This window comes from Trachurus japonicus, chromosome 16, assembly GCF_045865225.1.
Source record: "Trachurus japonicus isolate A0001 chromosome 16, Traja_1.0".
Classification (NCBI taxonomy): Eukaryota; Metazoa; Chordata; class Actinopteri; order Carangiformes; family Carangidae; genus Trachurus; species Trachurus japonicus.
Genome location: NC_140922.1, coordinates 30,494,617 through 30,512,534, shown reverse-complemented (window position 1 = coordinate 30,512,534; position 17,918 = coordinate 30,494,617). Strand labels below are relative to the sequence as shown.

The 17,918-nt window shown below is 40.6% G+C and overlaps 2 protein-coding genes across 3 annotated transcripts in view; both read right to left on the bottom strand.

Annotated features, from left to right (window-relative positions):
• Window positions 1–16,926, bottom strand: part of tlr18 (toll-like receptor 18) — an 18,617-nt gene extending 1,691 nt beyond the window's left edge. The window contains exons 1-3 of one of the 2 annotated variants that reach the window (XM_085803039.1): window positions 16,830–16,926; window positions 1,942–2,937; window positions 445–1,627 (exon numbers count right to left, since the gene is read on the bottom strand). In XM_085803039.1, the coding sequence (XP_085659165.1) occupies window positions 445–1,627; window positions 1,942–2,927 (2,169 nt within the window). In that variant the 5' untranslated portion in view covers window positions 2,928–2,937; window positions 16,830–16,926. Of the gene's footprint in view, window positions 1–444; window positions 1,628–1,941; window positions 2,938–4,049; window positions 4,582–16,829 lie in introns of those variants that run through there. The other variant, XM_085803038.1, reaches the window with a different exon arrangement.
• Window positions 1–17,918, bottom strand: part of lingo4b (leucine rich repeat and Ig domain containing 4b) — a 363,055-nt gene that overhangs the window by 260,850 nt on the left and 84,287 nt on the right. The window lies entirely within an intron of this gene.

Here is a 17,918-nt window from a genome sequence, read left to right as displayed (position 1 = left end):
GGGAGTTTTTGGCTGTTTGTGCTGTTTGTGATGAATGCTCTGTTCCTGATATGGAAAAGTTGCGTCCTCATGTGAACTCGAGGGGCATTTGCTTTTTGAACAACTTGAACTCATGACTTGATTATTGCCATTTGAGATCTTTTCTATTTTAAGACAACTTGATCAGTCCAGTACCTAATGTTTCAGTAGAGACTTTCGTTAGGGGAAGTGCCACAGGGGAAGTCAATCAGGGCTTACACAACCAAACCACAAGCTAAACCCCATCATGTCCTATTTCTTGAGCATTTGTGCCATCAGATCAGCCAACATACTTCTGCAAAAGCTTTGTGCCCAAACTGATCGCCAGTTCGTCAATGGGTATTCAAGTCTCATGTTCAAATTAGTTGGAAATACATTTAGTAATGCTATATTCTGGCATGTGCAAGACTAATTACATTTAAGTACCTTTCGGCTGCTTTCAATATTCTCAATGATGTTATCAATGATCCACCGTCCTGGCATGAAGTCTCTCTCATGAATGCACAGACGGTAGGGGTTTTTATTCTTCTCCAAACAGGGCAGGAGCTGGTCCCTCACCCAGTCTGCATCCGAGTGGCTGTAGGATATGAAGGCATGGTAGGTAAAAGTCTCCAATTCCCCCGCTGCCTTTTCCTTATGGGCTCTGTATTTGGCTCTGATGATCTGATATGTTGCCTTGGTGTACCAGGGGAGGTCAAACATGTAGCAGATCAGCATCAGGATCATGATCACCACTGCGGTGGTTGCAACGCAGATGACGATCACCAGTCTGATGTCGCACGCCACTTGACCGGGGAAGTATTTGGATATGGCCGTGTTGAGGAACGGCTCTGGGTGGTAGCACCTGTAGTTCCAAGGCCAGTCAGTGAGGTTGACCTTGTCTTTTGAGATTGTGTCCTGGACGAAAGCATGAAGCTCACAAGTGCAATGGTAAGGATTGTTCCCTGCCCTCAGGCGAGACAGCCGAGGCATGTCCTGGAAGGATTCCTTACTAATTAGGCCAAACGAATTCCCATCCAAAGCCAGTGACTGCAGCGATGGACTCGCCCACTTAGACGGGATGAACTTGATTTTGTTTCCACTCAGCAGGAGCTCTTTCAGGTTGGTTGCTCTCTCGAAGTAGGTCATGTCCAGCTGGTCTAGGTCACAATAGGACAGATCTAAATAGTGCACTGTTGTGGGCAAACAGCTGAGGGCTTCGCTTACAAACTGGTTGTGGTGAGCGATAAGTTTATTGATATTTTTCTGCCAAACACAGCCCCGACTGTTTTCAGCAGATCCAAGTTTGTTGTTGCTGATGTCCAACACCTCCAGCCGCTGAAACTCCCTTGTTAGCGACGACATGTCTCTTAAGCTCGTCAGATCGTTGTTGCTTGTGTTGAAGGTGTGAAGATTCGGCATGCTGCCCCTGTAGTCACACAGCTGGTTGAAGATGTATTCATTCTTTAGTCGATTGTTGGAGACATCCAGAAACTTCACGCCTTCCATTTCAACCCAGGAATCACAAGGAACAGAGTTGAAATACACATACTGAATAGACAGTGCTTTGATTTTGTTGAACCAGGTGAAACGCCAGTCGAACCGCAGCACATCAGGATTGCTGATATACCTACAAAGAATAAAGATTGTTAGTGGTTTGTATGTTCAAATGGAAAACACATTTTTAGTCCCAAAAGGATCTTTTCGTCCCAAAATGATCTTTTCGAACCTGTTCATTGTATGTGCATTTCCATATTTAACATGCTGAAAGACTGAAATTTTAGGTTGCACTCAACAAACAAATCTAGAATTGATTGCAAAGCTGTCTGTAAACTGCATCATGAAATATAATGGTGTTGTCAAGTCTAGCAACATTTAGCCATGACATTCTGACATTCAAGTGAACCATATTAACTATATTTCACATGATGCCATGATACTCACCAGAGATCCAGATTGTCTAGCACCAGGTCTGTGATGCTGGAACCTGCCCCACTGTCAATGAATGTGGGTGAACGGGCAAAGTCGATGTACTGAAATCTCAATTTTTTAACGGGGGCAACTTGCAAGTTTGTCAAAGCCATCCTCATGAGATTCTCGTTGAACTTCCCTCTGTGAAAGATAAGCTGATGGGCTGTCACGTCTTTTAAACTCTGGAAAATGTCCTGCTCCCCGTTGTAGTACGTGAACTCAAAGAGATTGCGGAACTGGATGGCAATGAATGTCTTGTTGGCGAGGTCACGTATCATGTGAAGGAGAGCATCTGGCCGCTGATCGATGGCCATGTCGAAGCCCATCTGCTTCGTCTGAATGACTTCTAAGCTTCCGGGCTCATAGTAGCTCAGATTGGAGGAGCACTTGATCGCAAAACCGGATAACCTGATGTTTTTCAGGGCCTGAAAATCAGCTTTTTTTAGACCCATCACCAGAGGGCCGCCCATCGACAGAATCTGCAATTTCACAAATTTAGAAAAGCTACCATCCAAAGTGGCATGTTTATAAAGGTTATTGGACATAAAGAGCTGTTTTAGATTCAGCAGCGGTGTCAGAGCCCCGACAGGAATCTCCTGCAGGGAGTTATTGAAGATGTCAAGATGCTCCAGCCGTGGGTTGTTTTTAAAAGCGTCATTGTCAATGTGCGAGATGTTGTTGTACGACAACAGAAGTTTGCGAAGCTGAGGGAGGCGGACAAAGTCGTCAGCAAGGACAGCTTGGAGTTTATTGTAGGACAGATCTATGTCTTGAAGTGTGGGTGGAAACTGCCTCCAGGGGACGCTATTGAGCTGTCTGCCCAGGCAGTCTGCAGAGCGGCCGAGGTTGTGGATGCGACACGGTCCATCTGCGGTGTTAGTGGTGGGGGGTGAAGATGGAGTCGGGGATGTGAGCACGCCAAGAAGGAGGCAACTGAAGTTTATCAGTGTAAAAATCATCGTGACAGATCTGTAAAGGAACAACAAGAGAAAAATCAGGTTTACTTTCTATTGAAAGAGTTACATTAACCTCAACATGTGACAGATGGTGTGCTGCCTCTTCTGGCATGCACATTTTCAACTGGTGGTGGCAGTGTTGTGGCAGCCAATATTGTTGTTGATGAAGAGCAGCAGAATAAAGAGACTATATAACTGTCAGTATGGATACATATGTTGTTTATGCCGTGTTTATGTTAAAGTTAAACAACCAATTGTTCAAATTTGCAATGATAATTTTTGTTAGCCTGTCTATGGTGCTTTTCATTGTATGTTAGCATTAAGCTAGATGACCTTACCTTCAGTATTTTCTGTGATTGTAGCAGTTATGCTAGCTGTTTTGGAATTGGTTTAAATATTGTTTTAAGATGTGCAGTTTTAGATTGAACGTGTTTTATGATTGAAAAGGTGTTACGTTTATCCATTTTCTTCCTATTTTAGTTTTACAGCAACTTCATCTGGAAATAAACACAAAAAACAGCTTAAACCAGCTAGGAAACCCCAGAATACATTGATAATTAGCGTTGTCCTCATAAAATTAATTTATGTTGGATGCTGATTTACTTTTTACTTAAAATGCAATAATTACTTTAAATTGCACTTTTACATATAAGTTAATAAGTATATTCTTTATCTGATACACACACACACAAGCACATAGTCAGTCTCTTTCATCTCTGTGAAGCTTCCTCAGCATGTTGCTGTTAAGAGATGGTGCAATATCTTGATCTGTGCTGTCACTGCATCAAAATGAAGCTACTGTACAGTCTGCAGAACGAGGAGGAGGATGTACAGTTTTTTAAATTGTTCAAATCCGTGTGGAGCAAAAACCGTGACACACAGCAGAACACCCGAAATAAAGTGGCATCAAATTCCTGTAAGATGCACAAACTTTCTTGTAAATCGAAAAAGAGAGAAAAAAAGAGGAAATTCAGTCAGATAGAAGCAAAAGGAAGCCAAAAAAAATGCAGATGTGACAAATCAACATGAGGAGGAAAAAGGGAAATCTTCCTCCCTCAGATCCTTTGATTATTTTTCCATAATTTCCTATTGCCTCATGGATTTGCCTTTGAAGAATAAACTGACCTTGTAAGAGACACAAGAGACATTGTGCTGCACACATCACTCTACACTCATTATGTGAACTCAGGCAGCAAATATACAGTGAAGAAGACATCAGACTCATCCATATAAAACAGACATTTTCATTAGTCCCTCACCATACAGCAGAATTACACACTGCACACTTCACTACACTTACCCTCTTAAGACTAGTTTCCTGCTCAAGGCTGCAAACCCAGATTCTCTCCAATCCCTTCACTCTCAGCCTTTATTTATATTGCTGGTCCAAGGCCACACACTCACAAGACACTCACACAGAGGAGCAGTCAAGCTTTATAACCCCCATTAAACAAACACTGCTAGTTTTATCTAGTCCAGCGGTGACGTGACTTGAATAAACAATCGTGTGTGTGTGTGTGTGTGCGGATGTGGGCACTAGAAATGCATTGTTTCCCTATTTATTTTTGAGTTATTAAAGGTCATTATGGAGGATTAGTGTGCAGCCTGTTAATCTGTGACCGCTTGGACAGCCACCAGAAAGTGTGTCATCCCTGTGAAGAGAGCGCGACAATGCAAGTTTGATGGCAGCAGAATGGCAGCTAATTACCAGCATCTGCACAATTACTGACATTGTTGGGAGGCTGAAGGTTTGAATTGAACTGATTGTTTTTAGTTTAGAGATTGCTGGATGTTAAAAGCCACATCTCCTCCTCCTCCTCCTCCTCCACCTCCTCCTCCTACATGAACAGGTGTTCATTTGATAAAATCACTCTTCTTGCCTCTCAGGTCGTCTAAGTGAGACATTTTTTTATAGATAAATATAGATATAGATAAATACAAGGCAGTGAATAGAAGACACTGTATTCCTTGGATAAACTTCCACTTCCTTCTCATATAACATATAACATTGTTTGTGTCGTGCCACTGCTTCAACAGTCAACAGTGGACATCTGTTCCTGGAAATTGACACTAGATTAGAAGAACATCAATAATATTGACTTAGTGGAACTTCTCCAATGAAAGGTGCTGCCGTAAAATGATGTTATTCTATACAGACAAAGCTTCCGGGAGTCAATAGGATTTTGTCACGTTTTTTTTTTGTTTTGTTTTTTTTGTAGTGGTGGCTGGGGGTGGGGGAGGGAGGGGGGTTACTGGCAATTTCAAAGTCCACGTCTTATCTCACAGTATGGAAATAAAACATAATACCTCTGTAGGCGACCTGAACATTTTTCCTTCAAGCACTGGAGTTACGTGGCTGAGACAGAGTTCAAAACACAGTTCGAATAATGAAATATAATTAAAATTCATGCTGTGTGGCAGTGAAAATCCTGCCTGTTGGTACCTTTTTTTATTATTGTACCAAGGTTTTATGGAGGTTAAAACATGAACATTTTTGCACTGAAATCTTAAGTCTCATGTCAGTGAAGTGTCCAACACAGGCGCCTACTGTATACACCATGCTGTAACAGATTAACTGTATTTGTGATATGGGTCCAATAAAATAGATGCAATTTGTGTCATACTATCACCTGAGAGTTGTTTGTCCAGAGAGAAGGAATAAATAGTGCAATGTTGTTACACATAGAGCCACAAAGAAGGTAAAAAGAGAAGTACGTAACCAAACCTTTACCATTTTCTCAAGGGGTTTATTTTATTTTCATGAAAGTCAGTAATGAGTTTTGGAGGGTGGAGGCTGGGCTCAGTGAATGGCAGCGCTGTGATATGACACTAACACTAATTATAGATACATCAACACCTCCCATCATTCATCTGTGCTACTCTCGTGGTTTGAAAATATAGGCGGAAGGAAGCGAGCTGTGTGTTATACGTGTGGGTGCTGTCATCAGCTCCTCAGAATCATAGTGAGAAACTGGTTCTTCCAGATCAGTGGTTCACCGGCAGGCTGTGGACTGCCAAGGTATTGGGAAAACAAATCCTTTGCTAAACAGCGAAAAAAAAAAAAAGATATGATACAGTAAACCTACATAGTACAATCGTTCAATATTCCAGTCTGTGCACAAAAAGATTACAGCCATGACAAAAAGAACATGTTTCTGCTGCATTTGTGTTGGTCTAGATGGAAACTGACGATAGAAATTTGATGGCTGGATTAGATCCATCTGGAAGAAGCTGTTCAGTTCGACTTCCAATTCCCTGGAAACTACTGCACCAATCACAAATGTTTTGTTGTTGTTGTAGTTTCTTTTTTAGGCATTTAAAACGGTACTATATAGGGGAGAGCGGGGTAAGTAGTGCCAATTTTTACTTAAATTGCCTTTAAAGCAAGGGGATTATAATAATACCCCCAACTAATATATGTACATATAGTTTAGGATGTTGTGCATCCCTGGGAACAATCACTTTGAATCTTAAATCAACTGTTTCAGAAATATAGCTTTAGAAAAAAAAAAAAAAATCTGGCACAACTTGCCCCCGGTGCAGGGTAAGTTGTGCCATTGGAGAGAATTCACTGGGGTAAATTGTGCCATTGATAATTGAAGTAAAACAGATAATTTTAATCTCACAAATGTTAATGCTATATAAAAGCAAGACATTCAATACAAAATTAAAGCCAGAAGCGGCGATGATCGGGCCCTCGCTTGTCCCCATGCAGTCGCGGAGGCCTGAGGCACGCTGGGGGCTGTGGCGCAAAGAAACGCAATGTTTTGTTCATCCACCAGGCTACGAGCACAACCAGACTGGGCAGGTGTGTTCAGGGGCGGTCCTTCATCACACATGTTAAGTTTCAAGCGAATCCGTGCCCACTGCCATGTTTCTCCTATACACAGACAGCACTGCCACTGGCACAACTTAACCCAGGCCCTTTGGCACAAATTACCCCAAGCCCAGCATTTTGAGAAAAAAGGATTCCCCAGCTGTTTTGAGCTGGCATCATGCTAACTGTATAGACTCATGGTGTAGCTTAATAAAGCACTAAAACATGTGTGAACTGTTTTCAAAGTTATCTATAATTGTTCAAACATGGCAATCAAAAAACCTTGATCATAGAAATTTTACTTTGGAGGGCAAAAACTTGTTTTTTGAACATAAATGTGCTTTCCTCTCAAGCCATGTGACTCCCTTCTTGATAGGATGAGTGAAATGGATGCCCCTTCAAAAATATGTGGTCACATGACCAACTTCTTCTATAGTTTTCTAGATAACAGGGGTGGAACTACTTGCCCCATGGCACAAACTACCCCACTCTCCCCTACTGTGCTTGGATGAGTCTGGTACTTGCATTCTGTAGCATGCAGTGACGTCGTTAAATTGGTCCATGGGAAAATGAACGTTTATGTTTCATTCTATAAACTACTGATAACAATTTCTCCCAAAAATTACAACTGGTCAAAATAACAAAAAAAGATGCAGTGTTTTCAGACCTCAAATAATGCAAAGAAAGAAAGTTGATATTCATTTTTAAACAACGGACCACTAATGTTTTAACTTAGGAAGAGTTCAGACATTAATATAAATGGAAATTTCAATTTTAAACCTGCAGCAGCAGTGATTGTTTACTGATTTACTGATTATTTACTGATGTACAGTATATGTTATAGTTCTAAGATTTTCTATTAAAATAAAGTGAAATTGCCATTTTTTGTGTTCTATTTTTATTTGGAAAAGTATCAAAATACATGTTGATAGGCCTACCGGTATCGAAATTCTGCAACATCAGCCAGTTAACTTCAATGCCAATGAGCATGTTAGCATGCTGTTACGTGTTTCCCTCACTTTATTTGTTCGATCATGATTGTAACAAATCATTACAACCACTTGGCCTCCGTTTTCTCACAGTGTCAGGTGTGGAGCTGCCAACGCTTTTTAGACAGTCAAGTGGATCATGAGTTGCAAAGGAAGCTTTTTTTTATTTGCTATGGGGCTCCTTTAAGGCTTTAAACTTGACTGACAGTTAAAGACCTAACAGCTGGGACTGACAGACGTTTGGGCTGTAGTCACGATCAAACCATATTAGTTTCTGTCACAAGCATAACAAAACATCTTGATGTGAAGTAGAAAAAAAAATAACAACCAAAACATACACAGGGAAAATAAGGTCACGCACATGTCTCGGTTTGACATTAACTTGCCCGGCGGGAATTTCACTGTCAGGATCAGTTTAGTCATTTATGTGCTGTTTACACACGTGAAAACCTTCGTGCTCGGCGGTGAGCAGACTTATCTGTGAAAGGAATGTAACACAAATATGCTGCCGAGGCTGCAGGCTGTTTCATCTCACACTGTTATGTTTTTTCCCGGACATTCAGAGGTGATCGAGGCGGAGCTGCAGTGTCAACACACGTTTAGGTGTTTTTTACAGGTTTCACCTCCACACATGCGGGTCAATGTGTGTACATACAAACACATATGGCCTATTTCCCGGTCAATGTTTCACTCTCACGTGCAGGTCGGCTCGCTGCCAGGTTCACAGGGTACGAGCCGTAGACAAGACAACGGGGAAATGCCCGACGAGCAGGTAAACATTTATCATTAGCCAACGCTTCTCATCAGATCTATAAATGAACAACTTCCTAATAACACATCTTAAGAACCAGCTGAACCAGTGATGCAAGAAAAATAATGCAGATCACTGCTGTGGTGGAAGGAAGCCTTTTGAGTCAAAAATAGCTATAGTATTTTCTCCCACAGATCTGAAGGTTCACGTAGGAAAAACATACTTAAAGGGTAATTACCGTTTTTTACAATCTAGACCTTATTTCCATAAAATACGAAAATGTACTCGCGCAAATAACTTTGGTGTCATTACGAGTCCTTCTGACGATATTTAGATCCAGCCGATAGCCGCGTATATCAATATAGTGAGAGTGATCAGGGCACCAAAAGGCAGCCTCTAATTAAGACATTATCTGCCGCGAAATTCGTTCATTTCGCCAATATTTAGTTATGATAGGCTAGTGCTATTCCCCTCTGAGTCCGGGGTTAGCTGTTATCAACATCCGGGGTCTGTAGGTTGACCTACTGACCTCTGACCTGGATGATGTCATCCCCGACCGCTGCCTGGCTCATTCTGATAATAATCATTCTGCGCAACTAGCCGGAGCTTTAGTGAGTCCAGGTTGAGGAGAGGAAGCCTGTGGAAGCTGAACTTCATCCAGCTGCTCATTTTGTTCTGACAAGTCAGAAACACACAGAAACGAACCATAGTATTAGCAGTAGCAACTTTCAGGTAAACGAGCAACGCTGCGCTCAGAGATGACATCATCCAGGTCAGAGGTCAGTAGATCAACCTACAGACCCCGGATGTTGATAACAGCTAACCCCGGACTCAGAGGGGAATAGCACTAGCTTATCATAACAAAATATTGGTGAAATGAACGAGTTTTGTGGCAGATAATGTGTTATTTAGAGGCTGGAATGACTTGTAATGACACCAAAGTTATCTGGGTGAGTAAATGGTCGTATTTTATGCTAGAAATAAGGTCCAAATTGTAAAAAAAAATGGCAATTCCCCTTTAAATCTCTCCAACCAAAATCATCACCAAGCCAGAACCTGGAGCAAAACAGAGATCTGAGTTGGGGATGAAGCATAAATCCTTTTAGAAATGGGACTTCTACCACTCATGTGATTGGGACATTGAAAAAACCCCTCAAAAAAACAAGTTCAGCTGCAGCGTATAGGGTACACAGCAGCAATGAGATACAAAAACAGACACACAACAAAGCTAAAGCGCCTGTAATGCCCCCATAACAGCCCCAAAGCTTCTCCAGCTTTAGTTGTCCGTTGTCAGCTTCAGCCACAGTTTGTCCACCATAAATATAAAATGTATAACCTTTGGGTACAAACCCAGAACCTGCCTGAGGGACTAGCTACAGCTCCTATATTGAGCCTGGGAAAACCTCAGGATCCCCAAGGAGGAGCTGGAAAGCATTTGTTGGTGAAGGGGAGGGGGCATCTGGAAAACCATATGAAAGTCAAAGGCTCATGTCTCCGCTGGATTGGGAGTCATAGCAACTGGCAACACTTTGAACCAACACTGCTCAGAAATTTTAAGATACACAGAAACATCTCCCCACACTAGGAATGTATTATAGGTAACAACAGGTCACAGAGGAGCTGATGTGCACAAAAAACCAAAACTCAACAACATGTTTCTGCAGACCTGAGCATCACGTGAGCTCTCTAGCTGATTCAGCTTCCGTCAGGAGACAAGAGATGAAAACAAACATACGACAGTGAACTAAAACAGAAAGCAACTCCTATGGGAAGCACTCAAGTCCTCACAAATATATTTTCTCCCACAGATCTGAAGGTTGATGTGGGAAAAAACATACTTAAAGGGTAATTACCGTTTTTTACAATCTGGACCTTATTTCCATAAAATACAATCATTTACTCACCCAGATAACTTTGGTGTCATTACGAGTCTTTCTGACGATATTTAGATCCAGCCGAGAGCCGCGTATATCAATATAGCGGGAGTGATCAGGGCACCAAAATGCAGCCTCTAAATAACGCGTTATCTGCCGCGAAATTCGTTCATTTCACCAATATTGATATACAACGCATTTTTGCAGACCTGAGCATCATGTGAGCTCTCTAGCTCTAGAGACAATAGATGAAAACAAACATACGACAGTGAACTAAAACAGAAAGCAACTCCTGTGCACACTCATGCACATGCAAACTGCATAATTCCAGCTTTATGATGATGATAATAATAATAATAATGCTTCAAACACACTGAGCTTTAAGTGCGCCATGGAGATGACTGGTAAAGGTGATGAAGCTGAAGTGCAGCTGAAGCTGAAAAAGGACAAAGTTGACGATTGTTGAGTTAAGTGTGAGTAAAAGAGCCCTTCACGTGTGCACTAGTGCTCTCCAACACCTGGAAACACAACTTTAATGTATAAAAATTGGCGGAGTTTCAAAAAGCGAACACATTAACTACTGTCTGTGAGCCCGTTATTAAATTTGGATCAGTCGACAGCAGTGGAGAACAACAGAATAACCATCTGCTTTTACCTGTTCTATCAGTGTCATAAATTTTCCAATACCGAGTCACTGTAGCATCCAGGCTGCTCTGAGGTTTAGGGTTACAACTGTAAACCCAAACTGTTTTCTCATAAAAGCAGCAATGCTGAAGCTCTTAAGAAGACTGGTATGTAAACAGCTGTGATGCTAACGGGGGCGAGGTAGCGTTAACAAATCTCATAAAAAGCTACTTTCAGAAAAAGCTCCTCTTGTTAAAGTGAAACCAGATGAGCTGGTGTGGAGCTGAACTTTGTCGTTGTGGAAATGTCCTTTAGTCTGTGAGAGAGAAAATTATAAGTCCAGCACAAAGAGGTTTCACTGAGGTGGAATATATGCACACTGAGATAAGGTTATATCAGGATACATAGGCTGGGGTGCATTTGACGCTTATGACATGAGGAAATGTAAGTGTTTTCCAAAAGCACTGTGGAAAACAAACAAACAAAAATATTTGTATGTTTTGTAATGTGAAGGGAAGCAATGCAAGTACGAATTTCATGGTTATTTACATCTATGTATATGACAATAAACATTGTGATCTTGATCTTGAAGCTATTATAAGATTAACGTATTGTGTAGAAACAGGAAGAAAGAGCGTTTGCCTTTAACCGAAGATTCGTTGTGGTTTTGTGTATGGAAACAACTGCTTACTTAATCATTATTATCACAAAATAACAGGAACAAAGATGGACACCTGTTATTGCCCATCACACAGCGCAAGTGCAACTTGCACTTTCTACAAAGTTCACCCAAAGGTCATAAACACAAGATCTTCGAAGTTCATCTGAGGATCATGAACATAGAACTCCATTATACACTTGACAAGCTAAATCTAAGATGTCCTTAAATATGTCCTTTGTCTTTGTCTGTAAAAAGACAAAAAACTAAAACATGTACTGATGTAAATACTTTCTGCTGTGAAGTATTGGATTTTGGATCATCTCAGTAGCCCATTACATGTGGGACCATCTTTCCGGAACTTTAGTTAAAATATAGAGGTGACGTCAAGTCAAAGCAATGTCCATGTCGTCCTCTGAGCTCTATATTGTGTGTTGGTACTGTAGGTCGTCACAGAAACAATAAATGGCTCTGTCATTGATTAAACCCTGATATCTCTCCGTCTATTATGCGTCATCCATTGAGCTCCAAGCTCATATCACTGTGTCTGATATTTACCCAGCGGTCAATAGTTGTTGGCAAACACCTCTTTCATTGACAGGTATTGGCAGCACTGGACTTGTGCGACACATTAATCTGGTAGTACATGCTATTTTTGTTGTTATTCTTTGTTACTTCAGTGACGCTTCGTGTTGATACATTATGTACAAACACATGTGGCCTTGTGCTCCAGCTGTGAGCACTCTGCTCTCAAGTCGACACCGATACTGGCCTGTGTTAATGTGCTGGTGTTAAGTGTTTTCTGTTTCTTTTTCCACAGGACTGATGCCTTTTACAGGCAAAGAGCTGTGCTGTGTTTATATGAAATAGTTTAGCCAAAAACATTTTGACACCCTGAGTCACCTCTCCTGGTTTTTAACCACGCAAATAGATTTGTTTATCCAGGCTAAAGGTCACTCGTATTACACTTTTCCTGTGTTTTGAATTTGAATTGTGCATCTACTTTTCGTTCTCTGTGTTTTTAACATGTAGAAAGACAAATAAAGAATCTGAATCTGAGTCTGAAATACATAAATAATCCATGTTTCTCTCTGGATGTCTACCGGCTAGTTAGTTAGCCAATCAATCTTTTGATTGGTTTGTCTGTGTCAGAGTGACAAAATATACCAGAGACACTCAGAGAAACCAAGTCCTGCAAGGGGTCCAGGTGGGCATGGCTTGATAACTGCTTTGTTGTGACATCACAAAGTCATAGGAAGTCTTGACAGCTCGTATTAAGGCTCCGTTTCTCAATGCTTTCATGGAGAACTTTTGAACCTAGACCTGCTCGAAGCAACATGAAATCTACTTTTCCACAATCTGGAGGGCCTTAAAATCAAGATCAAAGTGTTGTTTTAAAGGGACAATGAGGAGTTTCGGAAAACGAAGTGTTTTCACACTACATTTCCCATGAGCCTCCGTGTGCACGGTGAAATTCTTGGACCAGCGCAAGACAGACGAAAGCGAAAACATTTGCCGAGAATGTTTTCATTGATCAAGAATGAAAGTCGGAGGTTTGAAGACGATCAGATACAGTCATACTGTAGTTCCGACCATAAACGGTGATTCGGCGGCGTTATTCCCGTGACCCGCCAGGCAGCGTCCGCAAAACCGAAACTAGGAAATGCTGGGAAAGCCAACCACTAAATAATAATATAAAGTAAAATAAGACAAAACGATATATTTATCGAAAATGGAGCCATTAACAAGTGTGGATAACGTAGATTCATCCACATTAATATGAGACTCTTTTATAACCAAATACAAACTCCTCATTGTCCCTTTAAGTTATAAATGTGATTATATAAAAATGACTACCCGTGGTTACGAAATTGAAAGCAGAGAGTTACTAATGATAAACACAGATTTCCTGAATGTGCTGACAAAACACTTTTCCCATCTGCATCCTCCCACTGACCCAAATCAGAGCAACATAAGTGAGAAGAAGAAGGAATAATAATAAGTCTGTTTGTGATTTACTACTAGTCGCTTCCATTTAGTGAGGCAGAATGTCCCTTTAACCCGCTGCTTCATGGACTTGACAAGGTGAAAACGGCTCTAATGGCTTGTTCTGGCGTCGGGCAATAGATCTCTCTCCGTACGGATATCTGACGCGTGACTGATAACGCCGCTATCTTCAAATTCTGTGTCCGTTCTAGTTTCGGGGCTCTTTGTATCGCACATGCCCGCTCACTGATACGGCTCATTACGGACCAGAGCAGTTGTTAATGTTTTTAGTTCCACCGGGGGCCTTTTTCCTTTTCCTGCTGTGACAAGTCAAGAGAAAGGTTTATTATCTGACTGGGACACACAAAGTGATTCTTAGTTTGTCTTCAGCTGAATGTCTTTGTTTCATTTTATAGTGGCATCCAATAAAGGAAGCTTTAGTGTTAGTAGGAAACAAGCCTTCCTGCACATAGCCTGAGGAAACACTTTTAATACTGTAAACATTAACTACAAGACTAGATTATTAACAAGACTAGGTTGGTGGGTGAGGCCAGGGCCGTTGCTAGGAATTCTGGGCCCCCTTAAAGAATACTAAAGTGGGCCCCTCCCCCTAACTTTTCCAGTTTTTTTTTTCTTAGACTACGTATGTATTATCATTTTTTATTTAGCCTACTTTGTTTTGATGCTAATGCAGCATTACACTGCAAAAACTCAAGTATCTTACCAAGAATATTTGTCTTATTTCTAGTCAAAATGTAATTTCTAGTCAAAACAAATCTCATTATACTTAAAGTAAGACACATCATATTAAAAGTAGCTTGTTTTTAGACACTTTTTTACTCCTTTCAAGCATATTTTCACTTGGAATAAGTAGAAAAAATCTGATAGTGCAACAAGTTTTTTCTTCCTTATTACAAGCACAAAAAACATGCTTTCACTGGCAGATTTTTCTACTTATTTCAAGTGAAAATTTGTTTGAAACAAGTGAAAATGATCTAAAAACAAGTTAATTTTTAGGTTATGAGTCTTATTTTAAGTGGAAAGAGATTAGCTTTGACTAGAAATGAGACATTTGGACAAAAAATAAGACAAATATTCTTGGAAAGATGTTGAGTTTTTACAGTGTAGGCTACTATGAGTGAGTGTATTAGTCAGAGTCTTACGCAGAATAAATCAGTCATACAAAGATTAGACTACTGGGGTTTTTTATGGGCCCCACTGGGCGCTGGCCCCCTAGAATTATCATCACCTTTCTCCCCTATACAACGGCCCTGGGTGAGGCTTACACTGATTTTCCCAAATGAAGACAAATAAACCCACACTATGTAGAATGAATGAGAAGGCTTTTTTTCGAGCTCCACTGGGAGCGTCTCACTTCTGCAGAAGCTGCAAGATACAGAAAGGGAAAGTTGAAAAGATGCGTTTGGGGAGTTCCTTTAAAGGCTCCTTTAAAACAACTGATGTGAATTGAAGCTGTAAAAGGGCCGAGATGAATAACACAGTGGCAAAAAAGAAAAAAGAAAGAAAAAAGTTGTGAGAAAAAGATCTAAAGAGGGCGAAACAACAGCGGGGATCCAGCGACCAAACTCCTGCAGCTCATAACTGTTTCAAAATGGCCGACATCAGCTGCACAGAAATGAGCCGATTCACCACGGGAGCTCCGACAAGTGAAGTCAGCCGAGGAGACGGTCGTCAACAAATCCCAATAAAAAGGACCAGAACCGGCTCTGATTGGCTCGCACTAATCAGTATTACCAGCAGACACAAAAGTCTAAAAGCATGACTCAGCAGCGCCCAGAGCACAGAGGGTGTCATCCAAAATAAAATAAAAAAAACAAACAAACCATGAGTCGTGTTAATTGCAAAGAAGAAATGTCGGCTGCCACCCACTGCTGTGTGTTGCTTTGTGATTTAAATAGCGCAAGTTATTGCACAACGAGGACGTCGTGTGACACAGAGGAGCCGAGCCGGAGCTGCACCAGAGCTTTGGATACACACACACACGACGGGAGGATTGTTCAGTCTCAGTCCTGTTGGTGGACGTGGATCAGTGTGAGACTCTGGAGGACGACTGGAAAAGTTTGTTGAGACACTTCTTCTTCAGAATGACACAGAACTGCCAACGTCATTGTATCATCTGGCCCTGGTGGTTTTTCACTCACTTATTGTTAAAGTGCACTTCAGATATGAATTTGATTGAATTTGATTTAATCTCAGTCTCTTTTATATCTTACAAGTGACAAATTCATTTTTAAAAAACGTCCTGAGGCTCTTTTAACTAATGACCGGCTGGAGAAGGAGAATTCAAAGACAAATTTAATTTAATATCAAGATGTTGCTGTTCCTTACAATGTGGTTGATAGAAAATTGATTTATCTTCTTGTGTGTTCGTTCTCATATTATGTCATGTTTTTTTTTTCCCCCATTGTTTTATTTTTTTTTATTATTCATCATTATTACTATTCTTTATGTAATAATTGGTGATGATTGTGTGAAAACTTTGTGTAGTAGCAACGGAAATAACCAGGATCAATACAATGTTTGTTGTTTTTCTTTTTTTTTTTTTTAATTTCTTTAGTAAATGAATGTATGTATTAATTGTAAAAGGGAGTAGCATTGTAAAAACTGGGCTATATATGTAGACATATAGGTAGACATTCTTACTGTTAATTCTGTGGCTGATGTTTAAAAATAAAGTGACGTTAGCCGAAACTGAAGGGAACGTACTTGATTTTATACGTATATTGGCACAAACATAGTATACTAACAGAAGTTTTGACCTGCTGATGTCGAATGTTTTATTTTCTTTATTTAGGCTACTTACTGCCGTTGTACTTGTCTCTCATGTTATTTAATCCAGGGCAGGTAATAGATAAAAAAAACAACAACAACTATTTATCGCACTCTCCTTTCCCTTCTTTTCATTATAAAAACACATACACGCACACTCTCTGTGCTGTTTTCTTTGATGTGTGTCAGGAGGATTGCTCTGCTGTTTTTACTAAAAAAAAACAAATTTTTGGCCTTCAGATTGATGATGAATCCCCCGCCCCCCTCTCTGTATCACTTTGACAACACAACGGATTCAAACTGCAAAACAGTCAGTCAATCAGTCTCATTTTTGTATCAAGAGACAAAACAACAAAACAACAAATCTGAAACAGACAGAAGAGAAATAAATAAAAAAGAAACTTATTTCCACTCACCCTGGTTTTCTTTTCTCCGGTTTAACCTGAGCTGTGTGAGACACGTTCAGTCAGAAGTGACTCAACTCTGGATGAAATATCCTGAGGCAACCCACTATCAGCTCTGACTCTCTCTCTCTCTCCCTCTGTCTGTCTGCCTCGTTCACCCCCTCACTCTCTCTCGCTCAGGAATGTGGAAAGTGTCAGTGGAAGATTACAAACTCTGACCCAAAACATTTTTTCTTCCTCAGCTGCTCAACATGTCATTTAAATCTGACCTCATTGACATTGCTGATAAACATCTTCCAGGTACCAAGTACTAGAGGAGAATATTTTAGATTTTTTTTCCCCCTGATAATATTGAGGCAATTTCACCTCCCCTGCAAATAGATTACATTTTACTTATCCAGGTTTTGAGATAAAGAAAAGAAAAATGCAGGAATGAACAGAATTTAATATGTGTTGCAGATAATATAAACAGCAGACATAAAAATCTATATTTTTTTAAAATGGGGTCTATGGAAGTCTGATTGCTTTTCCTCTGCTTTGCTAACCCTCCTCCGGGCCATGTGCCATTGTTTACAACAAGGCCGGCGAGAAATGAATCAACAGAGTGGGAGATAACGATATATATCATATACGATGTTACGATGTGTATATTTGTGTAGTCTTATCTGTCATAAACAAGAGATTTCAGGTTACAGGGCGTGTTAGTTTCGCGGTGCTGCAGAGATGAGAGCTGCGGGACACCGGGTCGGCAGCCCCCAATCCTGCAAAGTTGGTTTTCTCCCTCAAAACAAGTTAAACCATTTATTAAACCATCACAATGACTCCTGAAATTACGGTAAAGATGTAGCAGAGTTAAGATACAAATCCTCTATAGCTCCTCTATAAGGAGTTGGAGTTGGTCTTACAGGAATCTCTTTGTAACCGGTTACACATAGTACAGGAAGGTGAGCTACTGATTGATACCTGTGATGCAACGACTGAAAAATTTAATCAAGTGCTCAGAGGTCTGAGAGCAGCTCTGCCAAAAAGCTGTTCTGGGCAGAGCTGTGTTAGGTTCGGTGTCAAGTTGGAATTTGATTTATTTCCTCACCTGTCTGTTTT